The sequence below is a fragment of the Macrotis lagotis genome, chromosome X (assembly GCF_037893015.1).
Source record: "Macrotis lagotis isolate mMagLag1 chromosome X, bilby.v1.9.chrom.fasta, whole genome shotgun sequence".
Lineage (NCBI taxonomy): Eukaryota > Metazoa > Chordata > Mammalia > Peramelemorphia > Peramelidae > Macrotis > Macrotis lagotis.
Genome location: NC_133666.1, coordinates 190,357,381 through 190,382,745, shown reverse-complemented (window position 1 = coordinate 190,382,745; position 25,365 = coordinate 190,357,381). Strand labels below are relative to the sequence as shown.

Here is a 25,365-nt window from a genome sequence, read left to right as displayed (position 1 = left end):
TCAAAATTAAAAAAAAGTGAGTTTTTATTAAGCAGATCTATTGTTTGTACCATATCATCATTTCCTTTATTTTAAAAAAATACTATATATCTTGAATCATTACCAAAAACATTTTCTTTTTGAAGTGATGTGCATTCAGATATCTTAATCTTTTGAATGACATCACTGGCCCATTCATCATGGCTTCTGTTCTATTTTCGTAAAATACACTTTTAGTATGTATACAGGTATAGATATTTTACACAAATATCTCATTCATCACCATCTGCATTTAAGTAATGTAAAGGGGTTGGCTCCTGAGTCAGATGGAAAAAAGGATTTGTATGTTGTCATTTTCTTTTCCTCTCTTAAAAAAATAGATTTCTAGTATTATTTCTTTCAATCTCTATAATACTTTATCAAAAATATTTTGGTACCAAAGTATTCAATTTCACATGCAGTATTCTTTTAGAAGAAATATGAATCCAAATAATCATAGCTTTTATAATTATTTCATTGTTTCAGTAACTTCAGTAATTTCCATCGCATTAATTCTAAGAATGTATGTGAATAATTTTGACTAATATTTTGAAACTTAAATACCTGTTTATATGAAAAAAGGGAATACCCCTTTTTTTAGTGTCTGCTGTGACCTTTTGAAACTTGGGAAAGCTAAATGGAATATACAGTATAAAATAAGTAGACTGTATAATGCATGTATTTGTCTGTTTCAGTCATGTCACCCAAATATTTGATCTTTGATATTGTGTTCATATATTTTGTAGGTATGTTTATTGCTGTTAACGATGCCTCCTTAAACCATTAGAAATGGATTATTGTTGGCTTTTTCCATTATTGTTAATTCTGTAGGAAGGGAAAATTTGTTTTCTGTTCAAAGCATGCTTAGACTAGAGAATATATTGATTTATCATTTCCCTTTAGAACAGTCAAAAAATATGGTCAATTCTAACTACCCAAGGCCAGTGGTTACATTGTAGTGCTCTGATGCCTGTGGATTAAAGACTGGAAAATTGAGCTTTTTAAAAAAAATAGCATCAAAGCCAGTTAATCTCCTTCCATTTCTGAAAGAGTAGAGACTTGTGCTTTAAACAAGATAGGACACTATGTATAATGTACGTACGAAAAGATCAAACAGTTACTTTTAATAAATGAGTATTGAAAAATGGAGATCACTGTAAACACTTATTTATTCACACTTTAATAAAGTTAAGAATAGGTGCTACAATTGACAAAGATTAATTTTTAAAATTGATTCTGTGTGACTGAAGATGTTATAACCCCATTCCTTTCCATGTTGGATCCCATTTTCCTGGTTTGTCTTTTTAGTCCCACAATAAGATTTACCTAGATTCCAGAAAGGAAGAGGCTCCAGGACAACAGAATCATATATACAATTGATCATATTAAATATAGTTTCTTTGAGACATAAGCAAAATATCTTTGAGACATAACCAAAAGGAAAGAGTAGAAAATCTGGTAAAAAATCTGAAGTATCCATAATTTTTTCCACTTTAAAGTAAACTTAGATTTCTTCCAATGCCTGAACTTTGCTATCATTTCTGAAATAATACATAGAATGAATACAGTTAATTAAAGAAGAGTGATTGCCTTGACTCTACTTTTAGAACTAAGTCAATGTATGGCAAATTTTCCTTCAATAACAAGAAATAATACTGAACAGCTGCTAGTCAAATGAAGGGAATTTCCTCATTGGGAGTTATAAGCAAATTACTGGGGGGGGGGGGGTACCAAACATTGTATTTCATAATCTTTCATCCCCTTGACAAATTTTATTTAATTTTGTTTTCAAAATAAATAGATATTGTATATAGTTTATATTTCTTCAGGACCTACACACTGTGAAACATTGCTTCTCATATTCTGAAGTAATCACTCTGAAATGTGTTTGCTTATTTCTGATTCTAAAAATTCCACAGAATATAATAAGGAAAGAATAAAAATAGTGATCCAGATTTTCTTAGAAACTTAAAAAAATCTATTTTTACTATTATTGTATTTTTTTACATGTACATTTAACAAAGATGTATATTCTGAGCTAATTTCTTTTTTTTTGAAGATTGAAATGCCCATATGAGACTGCTGTGGAGTTAGCTGCTCTGTGTCTTCAAGGTAGGAAACCATTTGGAAGTTATTGGCATTCTGAATTTGATGTGATAACATTGCAGTGATGAGTCTGATGGTGTTAATGTTACCACTAATTATTTGTACCACAGTTTATTGTGATAAATGTTGGCATGTGAAGTCATTAAAATACTCTTACTGGGGCGGCTAGGTGGCGCAGTGGATAGAGCACCAGACCTGGAGTCAGGAGTACCTGAGTTCAAATCCAGCCTCAGACACTTAATAATTACCTAGCCGTGTGGCCTTGGGCAAGCCACTTAATTCCATTGCCTTGCAAAAGCTAAAAAGAAAAAGAAAAAAAATAAAATAAAATACTCTTACTTCAAATGAAATAGTTCAGATGTTCACTAATAAAACTTCAGCTACACCAATAGATAAAAGGATATACTAGCTATCCATTTTCTCATTTATTTTTCTAGTTAATGAGAAGTATCAAAGTACTTGTATTCTAATCTTGATTTTGACACTTTCTAGTTATATGACCTTGAGTAAGTCATTTTATTTTTCACCTGCCTTAACATCCTAGAACCTCTGTATTACATCATAGAGAAGGATATAATTGTTTTTATGCTAATGACATCACAGACCTTTCATATATTTACATATTAATTATCTTTGTGACTATTGTCAGAAAGCTGTTTCTAATTTAACACTAAATCTTTTCTTAATTATGAGAAAAAATATTTTGATGTGTTTTAACTATACTGGATTAATTCCTTTTAGTGTATGATTTTCATATTAGAGAGTTAAAGCTTTTATTTTGATGTAATTAAAGACTCATGTAAATTGCATCAGACATTAAAGTATATCTCTGTTTAGTCTAGAAAAATGGGAACAACAATTGGGACATATTTATAGTTATCTTCATTATGAAGGTAGAAATAGAACTCATCTTAATGACAATTATGAAAAGAGGAGTATATTTCAATCTAGTGATATTCAAAAATATATCCTTATTTTGTACTAAAGTGAAATATTTTATAGTGGAGACTTAGTAATGCTAGATAGTTTTTCCCCTTTGACCTATGAGATCAAGTAAAAGCAGATGTTGTTGCTCTTATTCTATAAATTCTGTAATTTCAAAGTACAGGATTTCAGTACAGGCATGTTAATGTGGAAGCACTGTAGGTAATGGTATAAATTTTACTTAAAACAATATTATTTGGGTGGCTAGGTAGCATAGTGGATAAAGCACCGGCCCTGGAGTCAGGAGTTCAAATCTGATCTCAGACACTTAATAATTACCTAGCCGTGTGGCCTTGGCCAAGCCACTTAACCCCGTTTGCCTTGCAAAAACCTAAAAAAAACCCCAATATTATTCAAAGTATGAAAAAAAATCAAGATGTATACTTTAAAAAAATTAACTCATTCAGGGTTAAGGGGTAAATATAAGAATTATAGAGAAAAATAAGATAATGGACAATTAGATTGTTCCTGTGATAATGCATTGCAAGGTAAAATATTTGACATAGGGGATGAGAGCAAACATAAGAGCTGTTGGAGGATAGGAAGAAAACATTGAGTTGACTAGCTAGTATTTTAAAAAGTGAGAAAGTAGAAAATTCTTAAGGATGACATGAATAAATCATTTGTTTAAAAAAATTGTTTTTAATTTAAGGCAATAGGGTTAAGTGACTTGCCCGTTGTCACACGGCTAGGTAATTATTAAGTGTCTGAGGCTGGATTTGAACTCAGGTACTCCTGTCTCCTGGGCTGTTGCTCTATCCACTATGCCACCTAGTTGCCCCAATAAATGATGGTTTGTTTGTTTTTTTTAGATTTTGTTTTTCAAGGCAATGGGGTTAAGTGGCTTGCCCAAGGCCACACGGCTAGGTAATTATTAAGTGTCTGAGGCCAGATTTGAATTCAGGTACTCCTGACTCCAAGGCCGGTGCTGTATCCACTGTGCCACCTAGCCACCCCAATAAATGATTTCTTAACACAAATAACTAATATTAAAAATGAGTAGACCTCCTCCCTTATTTTCTTATTCTCTCCTTTCTTTACTAATTGTTATCCTGAAACTCTTTGCAAAGAAAGCCAGACAAGAAATGTCATTTAAATGCAGATAGTCAAGTAGTGTTTATTTTGCAATGTTGGCCTCAGATTATATAGTTGAGGTTTTCCTAAGAAGGTTTAAAAAGAAACTAATAGCAATTATAACAGTATAGAATATTGCTAGAATATTGTCTGGATTCACAGACATCATGGAGAAAGAATCCTAGTCCACCCCAGTTTGATTGGGAGGCTAATAGGTTTGTGGGTTTTGGAAGTAAGTTGTTCAATTAAACAGCAATTAAGCTCAGTGTAAAGGATCCTTGGAAGCCTCTAGAACTTCCTTCCATGTGCCAAGTAGGAAAAAAGAAAATATGCCAATTAAAATCCTTTGGGAATCTCCAGAAAATTGGGAGTTATTTCATAAAGATTTTTCAGGCCTAGTTAGACTGTATGAGAGTTAATTGCCCATTCTACAGCATTACCTAGAATAAGCCTAGTCTCTTGAAATAAGAGAATTAAAGTTGCTCTGTGATAATTGACTCTTCATCTGTCTATAGTCAGACCTGGAACTCTGATGTTCTTTCAGATGCTATTCACATTTCTAATCTTGTGAGATAAACTTACAGCAATGAGTTTGGCTTCCTTGTAGAGTAAAGACTGGTTTTTCTCCCAGTTATTTTGACATTTTCAAAAAACTAATAGGCCAAGTTCATAGTAAGGGCCAGTTCTAGAAAAAATGCTACTGTAGAAGACCTTGATCCTCCTTCTCTCTACCTCAGATAAAACAGCCTGCTACCATGGGCTTTTGCATCACTGTCCAGATTTGGATAAAACACATGGAACAATTAGAATTACACAAGATAATATGTAAAACCATTCTAAATTTAGTAATATTAGCTACAATCATTATAATAATTTTAAAACTCAAAGTATCACAGTGTTGTGTACCACCTAGGACACATGCCAGTGATTCAAAGAAATCGCTGGTCCTACTTGCTAGTGAAAATGAAGGAAGTGAGGGGTGGCTAGGTGGCACAGTGGATAGAGCACCAGCCCTGGAGTCAGGAGGACCAAAATTCAAATTCAGCCTCAGACATTTAATAATTATCTAGCCGTGTGGTCTTGGGCAAGCCACGTAACCCCATTGCCTTGCAAAAAGAAAAAGGAAAAAAAAGAAAAGAAAATGAAGGAAGTGAGGTCCAAGGTGGGAGTAAAAAGAACCAAAAGCAAAAGGCAGAGCAGATTACTTGCTCTTTGGTCGTAGGGGGCCAGATTCTTACAGTCTAAAGACAATTCTGAAGTCCAAGACAAAACATTCAGCACCTGGGGGGGGGGGGGGGGGAGTCTGTGTTCAGTCAAGAAACCTATATGTAAGGAGTGCAAATTTGACCATTTCTCTGACTCGGTCTGATCCCCAAAGCTTTGATCTTTTTACATTGGCTACTTGCCTTTTCAGTTTTTATGAATCATTTCCAGGGTCCACCAAGACCTTCTTACTTAGCGTCATCCTTCAGGCCTAGGCTCCTAAACTGAGAGTTGTAAGAGATCTCAAAAGACCAACTATATCCAAAACGTGAAAGACCACTGTGGACTGGAGTGGTTGTTTTCCAAACATTGATTAAATTCCTATCACATTCCAGGCTGAGATAATAATACTGAGGCAGCTGAGCCTCAGAGAGAATGTGACCTGGAGTCAGGAAGACCTAAATTCAAATAGGATCTCAGACACTAGCTGTGTGTCCTTGGGCAAGTCACTTCACCTTGTTTGCCTCAGTTTCCTCATCTGTGAAATGGACATCATAATAATAGCACCTATTTCCTAGGATTGTTGTAAGGATCAAATGAGCTAATGTTTGTTATTTTTGCAAAAAATAAAACAATCTTCTCTGTTAAGGAGAGAAACCAAACCATTTGTGGGTTTACAGCTAGGAAGTAATGAGTTTCCATTATTGTCCAAGTAATAATCTTGAATTACTGGTAGTCTAGTAGTCATCCAGTTTTCTTTTTACCTCAGAATCAATCATTCAATAAATATTTGTTCTGGGAAACAATATTCTTGGGGACCAGCAAGAAATTTACCACTGAATCCTATCAAGAGGAGATTAGTGGGGTGGCAGGAAGGGCTCCAGGTTGGATGTTGGTGCTGTGACAGCCCAGTCATTGATTACCTGAGTAATCAGAGAAGACTAAACCATGAGGGACTTGAAAAAGGTTTTGAAGAACCTGTAGGATTTAAATAGATCTGGGAGGGGCGGCTAGGTGGATAAAGCACCTGCCCTGGAGTCAGGAGTACCTGGGTTCAAATCCAGTCTCAAACACTTAATAATTATCTAGCTGTGTGGCCTTGGGCAAGCCACTTAACCCCATTTGCCTTGCAAAAACCTAAAAAAAGAAAACTTAAAAAAAATAGATCTGGGATGGGCCTTTTCTGAATCTGAGAACTTCCCCCAGAAAGCTCATCCTACTGTCCCTAAGTAGTAAGTAGCTAATGGTTAGAAGTGAGGCTGTACTCCTCCCTGGTGGCAAACTTACAATCTACAAGCCCTTGCCATTTTTGGCAAAGCAGGAAATATAAGTCAGAGTGGGGAATAAGCAGCCCCTCTGCTATATCCCAAAAGAAGCTTATTTTTTAAAATTCCTTTTGTGGATCCTCTCTCCTTCATTCCTGCTCCTCTAGACCAGGTCTTTGGTTTTAGACTTTGCTAGATCCTTTTCTGTAAAACTGGAATAAATCATGATAATAATTAGTATTTATTCAGTGCTTTAGGGATTTGCAAAGCACCTTATGTATACTACATTATTGATACCCACAGTAGCCCTGTGAGTTAGCTGCTATTACTCCTTTTCATTTTACAGATGAAGAAACTGAGATAAGATAGTAAGAGATGAGACCAGATTTAAATTCTAGTCTTCCTAACTCAAAAGTCCTGTATTCTATATACCTTTAACTTCCTCACAGGGTTGTAAGGATAATACTTTACAAACTTACAAATGCTATATTAGAAAGATAATATGATTATTAGCTGGAGAATTGGACTCAGGACCATATAGATTCACATCCTACTTATGTTAGTACTGATTGTGTTATCTTGGACAAAACATTTGCTGATCTTCCTTCTGTTAATTATTTTCTATTTATCCTGATAGTCAGCAAATATTTATTGTGTTCAAAATGTGAACCTGCCTCTGTGAAGAAATCAGTGTGTTAAGAATTTTGATATGGTTGCATTGTAAAGATGCTTTGTTTGGAGAAAGAGGAGGACAAGGACACTGACAAGGTGATTCTTAAGATAATCCAAGTATGAAGTGTAGGGGGATCTAAACTAGAATGATAGCAGTGAGAGTAGAAAAAGGATGAATTAAAGGAACCTTTTTAAGGAAATATCTGTGAGCTTGAAGTTTCATCGAATGTTGAAAAGGACTAAAGAGTATCTCTGTTTGACTTCTAATCACTTATCCATTTCTAATTTGTATTATGCTTAGTTGTGTATTGTAGTCTTTGAGGTCAAGAATTAAGAGACTGGACCTCTGGTTTCATTGGTGTTAGGAGCTCCTAGTTAAGGAGATCATATCTAACAATATGAATTGGTACCTTTTCTGTTGTTTATAATCTTAGTGGGAGAAATTACTATTTCTCTCTTCTATTAATAACAAATTATTAAATTAGGATTTGTATTTTCCTTTTCTATTTCTTCATTTAAAGTTCAGTCTCTCAGGGATATTTCTGACCTTGCCCCAGAATTAAACTCTACCCCAAAGTGACTAGATAGAATATAGATTGCCTGAGACAGGAGGTCTGGATTGAAATGAGTCTCTCTCTTTGTCCATGAGTGACATAAACAGTCATGTCCTTAGTCCCTTATTAGAATAGAGCCACCTCTCATTATATTCATTTTCTCATTTGTTTTTAATCAGAGTTGATTTTCACCTTTCAAGAACACCCCATTCTCCCAAGAACATATAAATATTGAGTGGCCTCCATGATTCATCTTTGGTTTTTAACAGAAAGTCAAATGACATTTATTTATTTTATTTTATTTTGATAAAATTGATTATCACCCCAAAATTCTGTCTCTTGGACTTGTCATATCTCTCATCAGAAGGTTATGTATTTGAACACTGACAGGTTAAATATTTTGCCCAAAGTTTTTCACAGACAGTCTATGTCAGAAGCCTGGTCTTTCTGACTTTGAAAGTAGCTCCCTTATCAACTATTAAAAAACTACTGTTTACTCCTAATATATGTTTGACAAATGCTTGTTGAATTATTAAATCAGAGCTTTTGGATCTGTGGGACTTAGGAAATTGATATCAATTGACAAAGGGCAAAAGTGGGAAAGGAGAAGAGGTAAGAATAATAATTTCCTTTTGAATGTTCTGATTTTGATATGTCAGAACATTCAAATTGAAATATTTTATCTGCATCTGGAAATATGCTGGAGCTATAAACATTTTTTTAAAGCTGCTGTTAATTTGCTTTGTGATTTGGGGCAAATCACTCTCTCCCTGTGAGACTCTCTTTCTCCTGCTAGCAGTCTATGCCTTTATAATCATTAAGTATTGCAGCCTATAGGCCAAACTTGGGTGCTTCCTCAATTCTGCCTGTGTCTGATTTCTAGTGTTCTTGACCTGGCAAACTTGACTCAGACTTCCTTTGTTCTTCCTTCAACTTTAATTTATTCGTGCCACTTTTATTTCACCTCATTTCCTGATCCCCATATTTCTGGGATGAACCTGCCAATTTGACCTTGATTTCTAATCATTTCCTCAATTTTTTTGACCTTAGTGTTTTCACCTTGTATTATAGATAGAGCTGATATACTGTAGGTAGAATAAAGAGGTTGATGTAGGTTGGCATCAAAGAAACTAGAGGAGTGAGTTTTAAAAGGGAAAGGAGAGGATGAGCTGTATCAAAAAAAGCAAAAAGTTTGAGGAAGATTAGGAAAGACCATGGATTTGGCAAACAGGAGTTCATTGATGACCCGAAAGAGAACTTCTTAAGACAAACAGCAGGAGGAAGAAACCAGATTTTAGCTGACTTAGGAGGGGAGTGGCTGATGAAATAGTACTTTCTGTGGGCATAAACCACAGGTTCAAGGAACTTGACTGGAGCAGTAGAGACTTGAGCTGTCACTAATGATCTATGTGAACTGAGGAAATGACGTGATTTTTGAATGTCAGGTTTCGCTTTTGTAAAATATCAAAGGATTGGGAAGATGGGTTAGAGAGTCCCCAAGATCCCTTCCTGCTCTAATGTTCTATGATTCTATAATGCTGTGAATATCATGAAGTGTTGGCTTTTAAACCAGTTTTGAAAGTCAGTGATAAAGTTTTGTTTTCTTTCCAAAAGATTTGATCAACTTACAGTGAGCATGTTTGTTGCTGTCAATAATATAGATAGTAGATAAGTTGGATTTTTCTGATCTAGAATTGAGTTTATTTGTAATCTTTTAATTAATTTTCTGTATTAATTCACATTCAAAACATTGTCCTGTCATAGTCATTCAATTTTTATATGCTTTGAGAGTCGTTCAGTTTTTATGTGATTTGGTTTATGGTGGATAGACAACTGGATTTAGAATCTGGAAGATCTAAGTTCAAATTCAGCCATTAGCGCTTACTAGCCATGACCACAAACAAGTCACATATCCTCTGAGCCATCTATAGAGTAGATGTAATACATGTATCACCTACCATAGGAGGTTTCTGAGAGATCCCAGTGCAGTGATGCATAAAATATACATATACATATACATATATACATATATATTTAATTTTTTGGAAATAAAACATTTAAAGTGTTTTGTAAATCTTAAAACTTCTGCATTAATGTCAGATATTAATTGAATTATTTTTAAAAATAAGAATAAATATTTTAAGTTTATATTGATTTGATGCCAATATTTTAGGGTGTTTTTTTTTTAGGGTTTTTTTTTTTTTGCAAGGCAAATGGGATTGTTAAGTGGCTTGCCCAAGGCCACACAGCTAGGTAATTATTAAGTGTCTGAGACCGGATTTGAACCCAGGTACTCCTGACTCAAAGGCCGGTGCTTTATCCACTATGCCACCTAGCTGCCCAATGCCAATATTTTAAAGAAGTACCCCTCAACATCAAATATAGTTCACATGAAAATGTACCAAGTCCCACAATACTTCAGTAAACAAGAAGAAAAAAATAGAAAGTGAAATTTAGAGGGGCTTTTAATAGGTCATCTAATCCATCCCCCTTTATAAGGATTGTTTAAGCCAGATCACTGAACTGTTTGTTAAAATTATTCACAAAAGGAAATTGCCACAGGTTAGGTAGGGGTTGAGTAATATAAATTATTTAATGTATTTCTATGTTCACTATTCTTTTCTCTCAACCAAACCAGGGGGGAAAAATGAACAAAAACTTGTCTACTTATAAATATAGTGAACTCAAATTTTCCTTTCCCTATTCCCCTTTTTCCTCCCATTTTTGCCCCCTTTCTTAGTTTATACTGAACTTTCTTCTCAACAGAGCCTCTTGTGATGATTTTACATATTTATGCTTTGGTTCTTTTATTTTCTCAGAGAGCATTTATGTCTAAGATCTTAATTCTTTGTTCTTGCTTCCCATTTCCTCATTCATTTTAACAAGATTCCATAAACTTTTTATAGCTCTTCCCCCATAATTTTTGTCAGATGGCAGCAAAAAAATTTTTCATTGTATTTTCAGAGGCTATTGCTCTCTCTTCCTAACTTCTCCCTTCTTTTGGATAAGTGCTGATTTGGTGATTAGTTAATAAGTTTTTCCTAACTGCTACTATATAAAATACTGTTTATGACATTTCTATTTCCTATAGTCTCTTAAAAGATTTTCATGTGGAAGGGAGATTAGAGAGAAGAGCTAGCACAAGAGGTTCCATGTTAACAGTGAATGACATTTCAGTTCAGTATAAGAAAACCTTCATTACTGCTGTTCAAAAATGGAATGGACTGCCTTGAAAGATAGCAATTTCCATACACTGGAAGCCTTCAAAAAATGACTAAATATTCATTTGCTGGGGTTAGATAAGAATATCCTGCTTTGGGACAAGTTGGGGCAAATGATTTCTGAAGTTCCATCAAATCTGAGATCCTGTGATTTAAAAAAAAACCAATTGACCTTTAAATCATAAATAACTAGACTCTGATTTACTTTCTTTATATATTACTTTGTTTTTATTTTTCATTCATCCCCATTCATCTTTTTTTTTACTGATTACCCAGTAAAGTTTCTAGGAACAAATATCTACTTGGTATTGTTGTAGTAGAAGTTCATGAATAATATTGGGCACTGATTTGCTTCACAACAACCTGTGGGTTGGAAAATCCACATGTTATCTCCATTTTACAATTAAACCTAAGCCTCAGAATTTTTTTAGATTTCTCCCCCTTCTGGAAAACCAATAAATTTTGAACCAGTCTTTTTAAACTTCTAGTCCAATGCTTTTCCCATTTCACCATGTTGTCTCTCCTTCGAACCTTCCTTAATTCTTTTCATTTTCTTTTATTATTTCATTACTCTTCATTTTTCATTCATTTTCATTTCCATTAACTTATGTCTTTCCTTTCTTTAATCTCTCTTGTTTTTGTCATTTTGTTCTTACCATATTTTCTTTTGTTTGTTTGGTTTTTTTAGGTTTTTGCAAGGCAAATGGGGTTAAGTGGCTTGCCCAAGGCCACACAGCTAGGTAATTATTAAGTGTTTGAGACCGTATTTGAATCCAGGTACTCCTGACTCCAGGGCTGGTGCTTTATCCACTACACCACCTAGCTGCCCCTTCTTACCATATTTTCAATGTGGACATAAGAAATTTGAGAATTCTCCCCAGTTGCCTTCTATTTCATACAGGAGAACCACCCTTCTCCCCACAACACAAACTTTTAATAAATCTTTATTGATCATGCTTTTATCCTTTTATGAGCTAGATATATGGCCTGTCTAAAAAGCCCCACATTAACAAGGCTGTATATCCTGTTGTCAAAATCATAAATGACTAATATCCTGGAAAATTGGCATTGTCAGCTCCTGGATCAGTTTTATTGTTTTCTGTGGTCACTTCTTCCTCTCCCCTATTCCCTTTATTCTTACTTGCTACTTCTTAGTTACATTTTTTCCCCCCTTTCCAAAGAGTTATGTTTTAAAGTCATTCTTCTGTGACTTCTAGAACCAGAACTGATATAGAACAAACTTTAAAAATATAATATTCATATTTATAAGGTGCTTTAAAGTTTAAAAATAATTGTATACAAATTGTATGTGCATTATGTTATATAAAATTGAACCTCAAAACAATCCTGAAAGATATTATCCCTTTTTTTTGTATGTTAGGAAAATTATGCCAAAAGTAACAAATATGCATTATCAAGTTGCCTATGTGTGCTAGATAAAAAAACTTTTTAACTCTTGGAGTTTATATCCTAATAGGAGGATAAAGCACATATAGGAGAATGGTAGTCAAGGGATGGGAATTTTGGTCTGGAAAGTCATAGATGTTCTGAGCAGTAATATGGCAGTGGATGCACCTCCTTTTTCAGTAATTATAATAGTATGAAAAGGTACCATATATAATATGGATATATATATATATATAAGTGTGTGTGTGTGTGTGTGTGTGTGTGTGTTCAAATTGATGGTTAGGACTGTGATTTTTATAGTATATGTGATATTCCCAATGTAAAAAGGTTATAAAATAAGTTAAGGATGTTTGTCTTTGAGGTAAATGTTTCTAAGTAAATTTATATCTATATGTATGGTACCTCTAGTGTTTGATCTACCTTGAACTTGAGCCATTGGGGGGGGAGAATTCAGTCATGGAACAATGAGGACACAGAACAAAGGGAATTCATATCTGGTCAAGTAGACCCATTCACTGCTCAGAAAAAGAGGAAGAAGAATCTAGGGCACTAGAAAAGCATGTAAGCCAAGGCAATCCCCGACCTGGATAACTTAGAATGGGAATTATTCTGCTACAAGATGCTGACTGGTTTAAAATTTTTATCCTCTCAGTCCCAGCCTCCCAGGTTGAACCCAAATTCCTTTCCTCAGATTGTTAGGAGGGTCTCATTCAATTAATGGTGAGCTCTGCCCATCTTGAGATAAGAGGTTCTTCAGACTTATGCCTCAAGAGCCTTAATTAGTATCTTCAAAATTCTAATTTGAAGGCATTCTTTGAATTCCTCTTTTCCTTACTTTGATTTTTTCTTTTTATATGCCTTTGATTTAAAAATCAGTGTTTTTTTACATTCTTGTATTTTTCATTTTTCTAAATGATCACATCTTTCTGGAGTAGACTTCTTGTTATCATTTTCTTTTCTCTTTTGTTTCATTAATTCCAATGTTCCTCTGGTTCCCCAGGGGCTGTCCAGGTTTAGGAATGGGCATGCATGCTGTTCTCTTCTAATGGCTCACATGTTCTCTGGCACAGCACTGGCTTTGGAATGAACTGACTTTCCTCATGGACTAGACCTTTGGGATGATGGGAGCCACCTCAACTTTTATTAAAAGACCCTCATGATGAGCTCCTTTTTGATTGGTCCCATTGTGCCTGTGGCTAGGGGTAGTTGTATCAAGGAGGGTTGGCATCTGAATTTGGATGCGGTACTACTTCCCTTTTAATGGAGTAGTAGGCTGACTTAGGCTAGTTGAGGGAATGGAAAGAAGAGCTCTTCCTTCTTTTTGGTCCTTTATTAGGACACAACCAAAACCATCTCTCCTTCAAAGCTCTAGTGCCTAGAGAGGGGATCTTTCTCCCTTCCCTCCCACATCCCCTGCAGCAGTGATGACTGTGTACACATGATGGGGAAGGGAAGTGAATAGGAATTTATTAAATGTCTACCATAATCTAGACACTATGCTAAAAGTTTTAGAAATAATTTCATTTTATCCTCACAATAGCTCTGTGATGGAAGGTGCTGTTTTACAGTTGAGGAAACTGAGACAGGAAAACATGCTGGTGAGAATTTGTTCTTGCCTAGACAAGGCTAAATGGATTTCAGATTTTTGGGAGCCTCTCTGTTGAGTTTCTTTCTCTGAATACAGGTGGCTGAACATGAGCAGCGGTTTCTAACCTTGGCATCCACCTCTTAAGGTCAAGATCTCCCTATTGCAAGTTAGCGTTGAGGAATTCTTGACTTCTTGAGCTGCCAAGGCTTGACGCATCCATGTTAGGATCATTATTAGGTCAGCTGTGACCATGAAAGAAACAAGAGCAGAAGAAGCAGTCGGAAATTTGAGATCCAGTTTCAGCCTTGCTTCGACAAGTGCATATTCTCATTTCCATGTATGCATAGTTGCCATTGTTGCCAGACAAGAAAGGGAAGGGAGAGAGATTCCTCTCTCCAGCTACTGGAAGTCCAACAGAGAGTTGATATTGAATGTGTCCCAACAAAGAGCCTATCTTAGGAAGAGAGAGGGAGGAGCTTTCCTTCCAACTCTTTTATGTAGTCCACTGAGGGGGGTGACTCTTCCAGATCAGTTGGAATCTTCTAGATTCCTCTGATCTCAAATTGGACAAACGTACCTTTAAATAGATGAGGCCCTTCTAACAATCAGAGGTGAAGGATTTGGGGCCAACCTGGGAGGTTGAACTGGAGAGAATAAAAATTTTAAGTCAGACAGCATCCTTCATCTTTGATGTAGCCAACTCTGTCACTGGAACAAAGGGATTAGCCATTTTGGTCATTCATGCCCTTTAGCAAGGACCCAAAACATGGATCCTTGCACACTAATTAACCTGGGATGACTCCTGTCATCCCAGATGTCAAGTCCATAGGAACCCAGAAAGGATTTCTCTGTCATTTCAAAGCTGAAGTTCTTCATTGCTGAACCAGTATAGTCCATTGGATGCCGCCATTGTGTAGGCTCATCTCCTGTTTTGTGAGATGGAGCCCATGGTCCATCCTTGAGCATTCTCTGCTGTCTCCACTGTACTTACGCCAACTCTAATCATCTTCTTTTTAAAAAAAAATTATTTATTTATTTATTTTTGAATTTTACAGTTTTTCCCCCAAATCTCACTTCCCTCCCCCTACCCTCCCACAGAAGGCAGTGTTAGTCTTTACATTGTTTCCCCAAATCTCACTTCCCTCCCCCACCCTCCACAGAAAGCAGTGTTAGTCTTTACATTGTTTATCCTCTATCTTTAAGTGAAAGGTAACTGGCAACTGGTTAACTTCCTCCTCCTTTTCTAGTAGTATTATTTTCACAATCTTATATCTACAAGCCAATCCCCTAAATGGTCCACTACACTTGTTAGGATTGTTAACACAGCACAAAGTCATGGATCAAATCACAAAGTTCCCTTTTATCTTCTGTTTTTTTCCTAGAAAGAATATACAGGGGAGTGGCCACCTCAAAATTATTCCTGCCATCCTAACCCTTTTATTCTCTTACATTCTCAGCACCAAATGAATAACTACATTTTTCTCTTTAACTACAATTTATGCCATACTCCTTATGTCAAGAAGTAATAGATTATCAGATATGTTTCTTAGATATTTATCCTGATTAAAACAGTAACCAGAGACCCACTTACCTAACCTTTCATTGCTCTCTTCCCCTCTGTCTCCCATCATCATAAGAATTCTCTTTGAGGTCCATTCACTCTTACCCTTCCAAAGCTGCTTTCCCTCTTTTAACCTTGAATAGAGAAAGAATAAACAAAATAATCCCTCCCTTTCCTTAGCTTGCTTCTCAGTCCTACTGTCCACCATCGTGTTCTATTTTTCAGCTTCTTCCTGATAGCTTTTTGCTTCTAGATTCCCACTTGTAACTGGTCGCTGATTCTCACACCCTCTTCCACTGGAACCAAGTAGATGCAGTGCAGAGCTTTGTCTTTCCCCACTCCCACAGGTTTGTGCCTGTAGCATCTGTTCTTGCAGTGATCCCTCCTCCTTTTTCCTCCAGGTGCTGCATGACCCATTATCACCCCATACTCTGCCTTATCCACTCCTGGGCCATCTGTCTGAGTTACTGCAGCAGTTCCTACAAGCCATCATTGGTTTTCTCTCCTGCTCCACATTTATTTATTTTCTCTTCTAAATGCACCAAATTCTTTACCAGTTTTTATAAGTAGAAATGCTACCCTCACCCATACTTAAGAATATATTAAACTTTTATATCAATGAGCAGTTGGCATTTCAGTTGAATACTAATAATATACCTGTACTGTGAATAATGACCTTGAATTTCCATGCTACTTTACTTATTCTGTCTTACTTTTTTTTCTCAGATCAACCTAGTGAGATAGCCATATGCTAAAATCCCTATTTTAATCTTGAGGAAAACTGAATTTCATAGAGGTCAAGTGACTTGTCCAAGGTCACACAGGTAATCCTGGCAAAGAGATTTAAACCCAGGTCTTTCAATTCCAAGTTCAGTTCTACTACCACTTTGCCTCACTAAAGGAAAAAGGGTAACCCATGGTGCAGAACATTGGGAATGAGGGGAGAGTGTGTGTGTGTGTGAGAGAGAGAGAGAGAGAGAGAGAGAGAGAATGTGTGTGTATGCTTGGAGACAATTTCAAGTTGATAAAAAGAAAGCCAGAACAATCTACATCTATGAGAGTTACTGTGGACTTTAAGGTAATCATATGTATATATGCAGGTATTTGTGTAACTCACAAATGAAATTTTGTCACAACGAAGTTATGTAATGTTTTAAAATGGCACCCAGCAAATTTAGTCATATGAAATATCTTGGAGTATGTCAGTATGTCATCGTAGTAACTGAACTTGTTAAATGTTATCTCTCTTTTTTTCTTCCCTTTGAAAAATTACAGCGGAACTTGGGGAGTGTGAACTTCCGGAACACACGCCTGAACTAGTGTCCGAGTTCCGATTTATTCCAAATCAGACTGAGGCAATGGAGTTTGATATCTTCCAAAAATGGAAAGAGTTCAGGTACCTTTATGCTGAAGTCTAGTATTCAGTCACAGTCTAAAAAAAAACTTTTTTTGGTGGATGTAAGTATATGAAAGTTTGTTTTTTCCCTGCTTTTATAAGACCAGCTCTGCTTATAAATCTAGTCTATATCTATATCCCTGACCTTTCAGTCCTGCATCTCCAGCTGCCTTTATTTCCATTTGAATGGTGTGACCTTGCTTGAAATTCCCTACATTCAAATTCAAACTCATTATCTTTTTCCAAACTCCTCCATTTTTGTCCATGGTACCACCTTTCTTTCTTTTAGTTTTTCATGCTAGAAACCTTGTTGTCATCTTTGATTCTTCAGCCCTTCTAGATCTAAGCTGTCATCAAATTATTTTTTTCCTTCCCTTCAAATATGTGTTAGATTTGTTATTGTCCATTCCTGTGAATTGCCACCACAATCCAGACTCTCATTATCATCTCACACCTGGATATCACTACAACATCCTCCTGGCTGCTTCCTGACTCTGGTCTCTCCATCTTATGAACTTGCCACCAGACAAAGCCTCCAAAAACATTGCTTGCATCTCATCTCTCTGCTTAAGATCATAGAGTGGTTTTCCGATTGCCAGTCATATTAATCCTAAATTCCTCTGCCTAGCTTTCAAGGCTTTTCATGACCTAGAATTACCCTGTCTGTGTAGATTTGTTTCTTAACTACTTACTCCCTTGCTTCTGCTCTGGTGAGTCTGCATTCCTCACTGCCACCTCTTACTCCTTGCTCATTATTCTCTCTTGCTCCCTGTCTTGTGCTGTTTCCCCTGCTTGGAATGTTTTCTTTATATTGCCCTTGCCACCTTTGTCTTTCAAAGTTTATCTCAAGTTCCATCTCTTCCAGAAAGCCCTCCTTGACAACTCAAGTCCATGGTTCTCTCTGTCTTTTGTTTAACTGCTCTAACACTTCTATACTACACAATATTAGATTTAATTATACAATGTCTTATTGTACTTTCACATGTATTTTTTTTCACATTTATTTAGTCTTATGCCCACAAACAACCTTGATGACAAGGATTTCTTCCATGGTATCTGTATAATATTGTAAATATGGTAGATGCTCTGTAAACCCTAGTTCATTGGGTGACTGGCTGATAAAGCTTTAGAAGCTTTCAAAAGATTTCTAATCTCAGTTTTAAAAACTACATTTTTAGTACTAATCTAAAGATAGGGTTAGATTGGAGTTAGACTCTTCTTTCTTTAATTATGTGAGACATGCTCAATGAAGAAATTGACTTTCCCAAGGTAAAATGTGAATTATCGTCTTACTGCCCTTTCTATAATCTGGGAATTCATGCACACACACACACACACACACACACACACACACACACACACACACACAAACAGAATTTAAATAATGCAATCATATGATAAATATATATGACTTGAAAATCTGGAACCTGGCCATCTTCTTCATGCCCTTCCTTATTTATCACTGCATTTTGGAAGAACATTTTGACTGACATATGGGATCAACCTGAAACAGAGTTGGTTCCTTTTGCTCTACTTTTATTTATAGGTACTTTCTGTATTGTAAAATGGATCTCACCTACTGGTTGACATCTTTCCTGCAATTGATTTCTTTAGATTGCCTTCAAAGGGCATCTTGTGTAGCTGTTAGGATGTGCTCATTAAATCCTTATTGAATGAATAGAGTGAAAACCAATCAGAGACCTAATGCAATAGCTACCTTTTTTTCTATGTATAACTAAGAATTTGAAAATAAAATTTATTAAGAATCTTTTGGTGGATGGAGGAGAGTTCATTTTAATAGAGAAGCTATAGGTTTATATATACATATATATATATATACATATATATATATATATATATATATATGTATATATATATATATATCTCACACAATATGATATAAAGAAAGGAGTGCTAGAATTGGAGCCTGGAGTTGAGGGTTTGAATCTCACCTCTTCTATTTTTTTTTTTTTTTTTTTGCCAAGGCAGTGGGGTTAAGTGTCTTGCCCAGGGTCACACAGCTAGGTAATTATTAAGTGTCTGAGGCCGGATTTGAACTTGAGTCCTCCTGACTCCAGGGCCAGTACTCTGTCCACTGTGCCACCTAGCTGTCCCCTTCTTCTATTTCTTAATAGTTGTGAGACAGTTCCCTTTGATGTAAAATGTAGATAATAATTCTAATGCTGCCTATCTCAGAGGGCTGTCATGTGTAATTTGTTGCATTAACCTTATGATACAATATAAATATAAATTTTTATTCTGGGAAGTTTTCTATAGGCTACTTACCTGTGGTTCTCATTTTATTGAATTATAGGACTGACTGTCACACTAAGTTCACATTTGAGAACATACCATGAAAAAATTGAGGACATCTTGTTCCTTGTGTCAAACCGTCATGCATCCTAGAATCTAACTAGATGTCTATCTGTCTTCTTAAAATATAGGTTGTGGGGCAAGGAGATGATTTGGAGAATGTTGGTGGTGAGGATATAGAAGATTTAACCTGTCTTGAAAAGTCAAAGGGCTCCATCTTTAATGAATTCAGTTTTTTTGATTCACTTGAAGGGCCAGGGGTTCCAAGGTTGAGATGGGGGCTCTTTGATTGTGAAAGTGACCTGGGACCCATTCTCTAGGCCAGGTGCATCAAAAGACATTTTGTCAACAGTTCTTGCCCCAAATTATGCCAGTCACCCTAACCTGTAGCCTTGGGAGTTCAGACTCCCCCACAAAATGCAAATCTAATAAAATCATCTGCAGAATGTAAATTGGTAGGTCATTTTTTTTATAACAAACTTTTTTTGAGAAATGATTTTATTTCCTTTTAAAAGCATGTCAAATTTTTCCAGCATTTCAAATTATCATATAAAAGATTCAGACGAGATCATTGTTAGCATTTTAAAAAGCATCTCTTCAGTACTCATATAAAAAGTCAGAACTAGAGAAGAAACCCTGGCGATCTTCTAATCCATATATCCTCAGCACTCCCGAGTGTGACAGAAACCAGATTAAAGTGTAATTGGGGAATATTTTATATAAATAAAGATATAGTAGAATAGGATATGGTTTATTCTAATAGGGCTTCCTCGGTGAATTTGCTGCCCATGGGGATCTTTATATTGGGTTTAGTGGCCTTCTTTTCTATTGGAATTAGTGTTTCTGTGTTCATCACCTCTATTGACAGGGTCCCATTCCCTCTGATATAGGCATATGTCAAGACTATAACAGTTATTGACCCTGTTACATACAGTCGTTATTACCCTTTTTTTATTCTATCTTGTGCCTACAAGACTCAGCACAAGGAAACCTATCTAAATAGACTTCCTAGAGTCACCATGGAGGTCTCTTGTTCTTCCAGCTTTTTAGCCTCAGTGAATTTTTTTTAAAGCTTTAGGTTAGGGCTACCAGCCTGGAGCCTTAAATTCTTTTTATTGGGTTGTTTCAGTCATATCCAACTCTTTATACTTGGCAGAAATACTGAAATAATTTTCTATTTTCTTCTTCAACTCATTTTATAGATGAGGAACTGAGGCAAAGAGGGTTAAGTGATTTGCCCCAGTTGAATTCTTGAAGATGAGACTTCCTGATTCCAAGCCCTGAGCTCTAGCTGCCCCTATTTTTAGATGGTTCCTACCAAAATGTCAAAATGGGAGAGCAGTCTGTTAGAGCTACTGCTAACATCTATTGCCTTTCTTTTTCTCCAACTTAAGATACCTTCATTTTTTTAATGAAGAAATTAAGGTCCAGAGACCATACTAATCTGTGTCATTTGAATCATACTAGTTTTCTTGGTAAAATATACATATAATAATGCCATTTTATTTCTTAAACCTTCCCAACTATTTCCATTTTGCAGGAAAGGGGTTTGTTTCTTTTGGCTTAATTATATCTTATTTTATTCTGCTTCTGCATTCCAAACCTTGTCTTCTTATTGATTATGTGTTACATTTTCTCTAAAATTCAGTTTTCTATTATGATGATTAAATTTTGTATGTCTAGTAGTCTGTTGAACTATGCTCTTGACTCTCTAGGTCTTTAGACTCTTATTAAGAAAGATCTTTACTTGGTTACAATAATTTAGAGTTGATAAAAAGTGATATAGATTTCCCTTCTTCATTGACTTTGGAGTAAACACTAATTCCTCTGTTTCAGAGCTGAGGCAATCTCCCAAATCATAGGATCACTCAATAAAGAGTAATCCATCAGGAAATATGTATTAAGCATCTACTGTGTTCAGGCATTAAGTATTAAACCATAGATTTAGAGCTGAATATTCAAATGTATTTTGAATCTTTGACAACTGAACTTGTTCTATGGCCTATTTAGATAGGTTTCCTTGTGCTGAGTCTTGTAGGCACAAGATAAAATAAAAAAAAAAAAGGTAATAATGATTGTATGTAACAAGGTCAATAACTGTTATAGTCTTGACATATGCCTATATCAGAGGGAATGGGACCCTGTCAATAGAGGTGATGAACACAGAAACACTAATCAAGTGAAAATGACAAAGGGTTATTGAGTATCCAGGGTAAATCAAAATACTTATGCTGGCTCTTTCTCTCTTCTCTTTCTTTGCCAGTCTTTGTGATCTCTGACCAAAATACTCCCTCTGTTCTGAACCTATTCCTAGCAATGATCAACAAAATTATTGGGGTAGTGGAATATGTCTAGTATGAATATTACAACAGCTTCCTCATTCCTTAGAACCTAACTGATGCCAAACTGAACCAGACCAAACTATCTAGCTTGAGTTTCTCTGTGGTGCAGATTATAGAAGACAATGGTTTATTCAAACCAAGAGGTTAGTCCTATATCCCAAACTTCGTTTGATGACACCTTGACAAATCTTTCTCTTTAATGGAAAATGTTGAGTCATCATGCCTGCACATTAGGCGAGTCCTCTTGAAGATACCACAATCACATTAATGTCTGTAACCCATTGTCCCACAGTTTAACTGTTAGAAAAGTCTGGTCAAACATTTCTAACCCTTTCTTTTATTTAAATAATAAGTATGTATGAAGGAGGTGGTACTGTATGAGGGATGAGGTGCCTTGATCTGGTAGATGGAGAACAAACTATATTGTTCTCCATCCTCTATGTTCTATTTTAAACTCATTAGCAGGCCACCAATCAACATCTCATTGCCTCAGGCAACACTTTGTTTATAGCAGATTCCAAAGCTAGGAGGAGAAGGCTCTGGTTTCTGGCAGTCCCCCTGGGACCATGCAACCTAAGCTTTGTCCTGGCTCCGCTCCTGGTGCCACTGGACCATGCATGGGAGGCAATGAGCTCTAGACTCTAGACTACACCCCACTCTTAGTCTTGAGAATTGTACTTATATCAACAGTACCATTGCCTCTGGGAAAAAAAAGGAGTGTCATGTACAGCCCTATTATTAACCATGTTCCTGGTTTCCCAGATCATAATTTCTTTTCCTGGTCACCACATACCCATTAGAATGTAAGTTCTTTAAGGATAAGGACTATTGGGGGGGCTAGGTGGCGTAGTGGATAAAGCACCAGCCTTGGAGTGAGGAGTACCTGGGTTCAAATCTGGCCTCAGACACTTAGTAATTACCTAGCTGTGTGGCCTTGGGCAAGCCACTTAACCCCATTTGCCTTGCAAAAACTTAAAAAAAAAAGTATAAGAACTATTTTGCGTATTTGTGTCTCTAGCAATTAGAAGAGTGCTTGGTACTTTATCAGAATTTAATAAATGCATAATTTGCAAAAGAATTAAGAAAGGAAGGAAGGATTGGCCCCAAGCTAAGTGAAATCACAGAAGGAGCAGGTTAGAGATAACATAGTATCATTGTGTTAAACCATTTTCAAAGGTGGGTGAGAGAGAGAAAGAGAGAGAGAGAGAGAGAGAGAAAGAGTAAGTGTGTGCATATAGCTCTGGACCTTGAGTCAGGAAGACTTGAGTTCGAATATTGTGTAACCCTGGGCAGGTCACTTCACCATATTTGCATCAGTTTCTTCATATGTAAAATGGGGATAAAAATAGCACCTACCTTACAGAGTTGTGATACTTAAATGAGGTAATTCTAAAGTATTTAATGTAAAGCTTGTCACATAAGTGCTATATAAATTTTAGCTATTATTAGCTGGTTATCTGTAAAATAGGAGTAACAATATCACCTACTTCCCAGGGTTGTTGGGAAGCATTTAGCACACAGTGGATGCTTAATAATTACTGTTTTTAATTTTTATTTTGTAATTTCCTTATTTTCTTGTTCCTAGGAAGGAAGGAGACAGAACATACATGCAGATAAATAGACAATATATACAAAAAAGAAATTTAAAAATATAATTGGAGTGTTTTAAACTTTGAAATCTTAGAAATGAATTAGCCCAGTTTCCTCGTTTTGCAAATAAGGAAATGGGGCCAGATGGGTTAATGCCCTGAGTCATGCAGCTGATGAGTGGCACAGCTAGCACTGACTAAAAATCCCAATTTCTGTGCTTTTTCCATATGCTTCATATCATCTGGAATTTCAGTAATCTGCTTTTTTCCATTATTCCTTAAGATATACCCTCAACTCTGGAAAAACCACTTGTCTCACAGCACCCCAAGTACATCATCTCCCCTGTTAAAATATAGGCTCTTTGAACACAAGACTTGTTTCCTTTTTGACTTTTTTATCCCCAGTGTCTTTGCACTGTCTGGCTCATAAAAAGCACTTAATAATTGCTTGTTAATTGACTAATTGATTGCTACATCTACCTGTGTGATCAGACCACTTTACTTTTCTGAGTCTCAGTTTTTCATATGCAGAATGAGAATATTGATTGTATGGTGTCTAAAATTCTTTCCTTGGAGAAGGGACCTTCCTAAACCCTTTAGAGGCAACTGATGGTACGGTACAGTGGATAGATCACTAGGCTTGGAGGCAAGGAAAAGAAAAAAAGAAAAAACTGAGTTCACATCCATCCTTAGACACTGACTAGAAGGATGATCTTGGGGCAAGTACTCTAACTTTTGTTGACAAAGTTTCCTCAACTATAAAATGTGGATAACAATATCCATTATCTCACCAGGTTTTTATAAGGATCAAATGAAATTTTACTTGTAAAAACTCTAAGAGAAGTGTCCGGCATACTGTGGGTGCTCAATAAATGTTTATTAGATTGAATTATATTCATTGTGAAAGTGAATTCTGAATTTTGCAGAAGAAATTTGACAAAGAAGTTGGAAGACTGTATTCCAGGCTCATTTGTTGATGAGAAGAGGAAGGAAAACATGTTTATTTGACTGGAGTGAATGCAACATTTTTCCCAGTTTGAAGCAAAAAGTGGAAAGAGAGAACCTTGAAGTATAGCTAAAAAATGTGAATTTTACAGGAGGCAAATAAGTGTAAAGTCATTTGACTAGGGGGACCCAAATGACACTTAAGGAAGATAATTATGGTTAAAGCAACCTCATTAAGAATGGACTATGGAGATCTAGAGTAGAAGCACAGCATTCATTTAAGAATTTTTTGTGTCAGTAATAATCTGTGCTCAGATGATTAGAACCTATATTATTGCATCTTTGATATTATGAGTTTGAAAAAAGATTGCAGGGTTTTTTGTTTTATTTTTTAGGTTTTTGCATGGTTAAGTGGCTTGCCGAAGTCCACACAGCTAGGTAATTATTAAGTGTCAGAGTCCGGATTTGAACTCAAGTCCTCCTGATTCCAGGGCCGGTGTTCTATCCACTGCGCCACCTAGCCACCCCTACTGTACCACCTAGCCACCCCAGATTGCAGGGTTTTTATTGGTGTTGTTCAATAGTTTTTAACCGTGTAGGACTTTTCATGACCCCATATGGGGTTTTCTTTGTAAAGGTTTTGGAGTGGTTTACCATTTCCTTTTCCAACTCATTTTTATAGATGAGGAAACTGAGACAAACAGGGTTAAACGCATTGCCCAAGGTCACTCAGTAAATTGTCTGAGGTCAAATTTGAATCCAGAGCCTTCTTTACTTTAGGGCCCACACTCTTATCTACTTCACCACCTAGATGCCAGGGTTTTTATTACAAGAGATTATATCATTGTTGTTAATTAAGACTTCAATATTTATGATTTTGAAGATCCATGATTTTATCCATGTTAGTCCTGCTCGTCTTTATTATAATTACCCACCCTTCATGTTTTAATAGATTCATGAGTTACCATGGACCACTTCCCCAACCCCCTCCTCTAAAAAAGAAATTATCAGTCAATTGACTAGTAGTCAATCCTCTGAAGATGAGCTTCTCCAGTTTTTAGTTTGGCCATCCTCAAACAAATACAATGTTGGACATTGGGCCAGACCAAGGACTTTCCAGTTTGAGA

The 25,365-nt window shown here is 36.0% G+C and overlaps 1 protein-coding gene across 1 annotated transcript in view; it reads left to right on the top strand.

The window, feature by feature from the left end:
* Positions 1-25,365, top strand: part of LOC141500135 (band 4.1-like protein 4B) — a 143,924-nt gene that overhangs the window by 95,905 nt on the left and 22,654 nt on the right. Inside the window, exons 6-7 of the mRNA XM_074203072.1 lie at positions 2,078-2,130; positions 16,929-17,049. Of these exons, the coding sequence (XP_074059173.1) occupies positions 2,078-2,130; positions 16,929-17,049 (174 nt within the window). The remainder of the gene's footprint in view (positions 1-2,077; positions 2,131-16,928; positions 17,050-25,365) is intronic.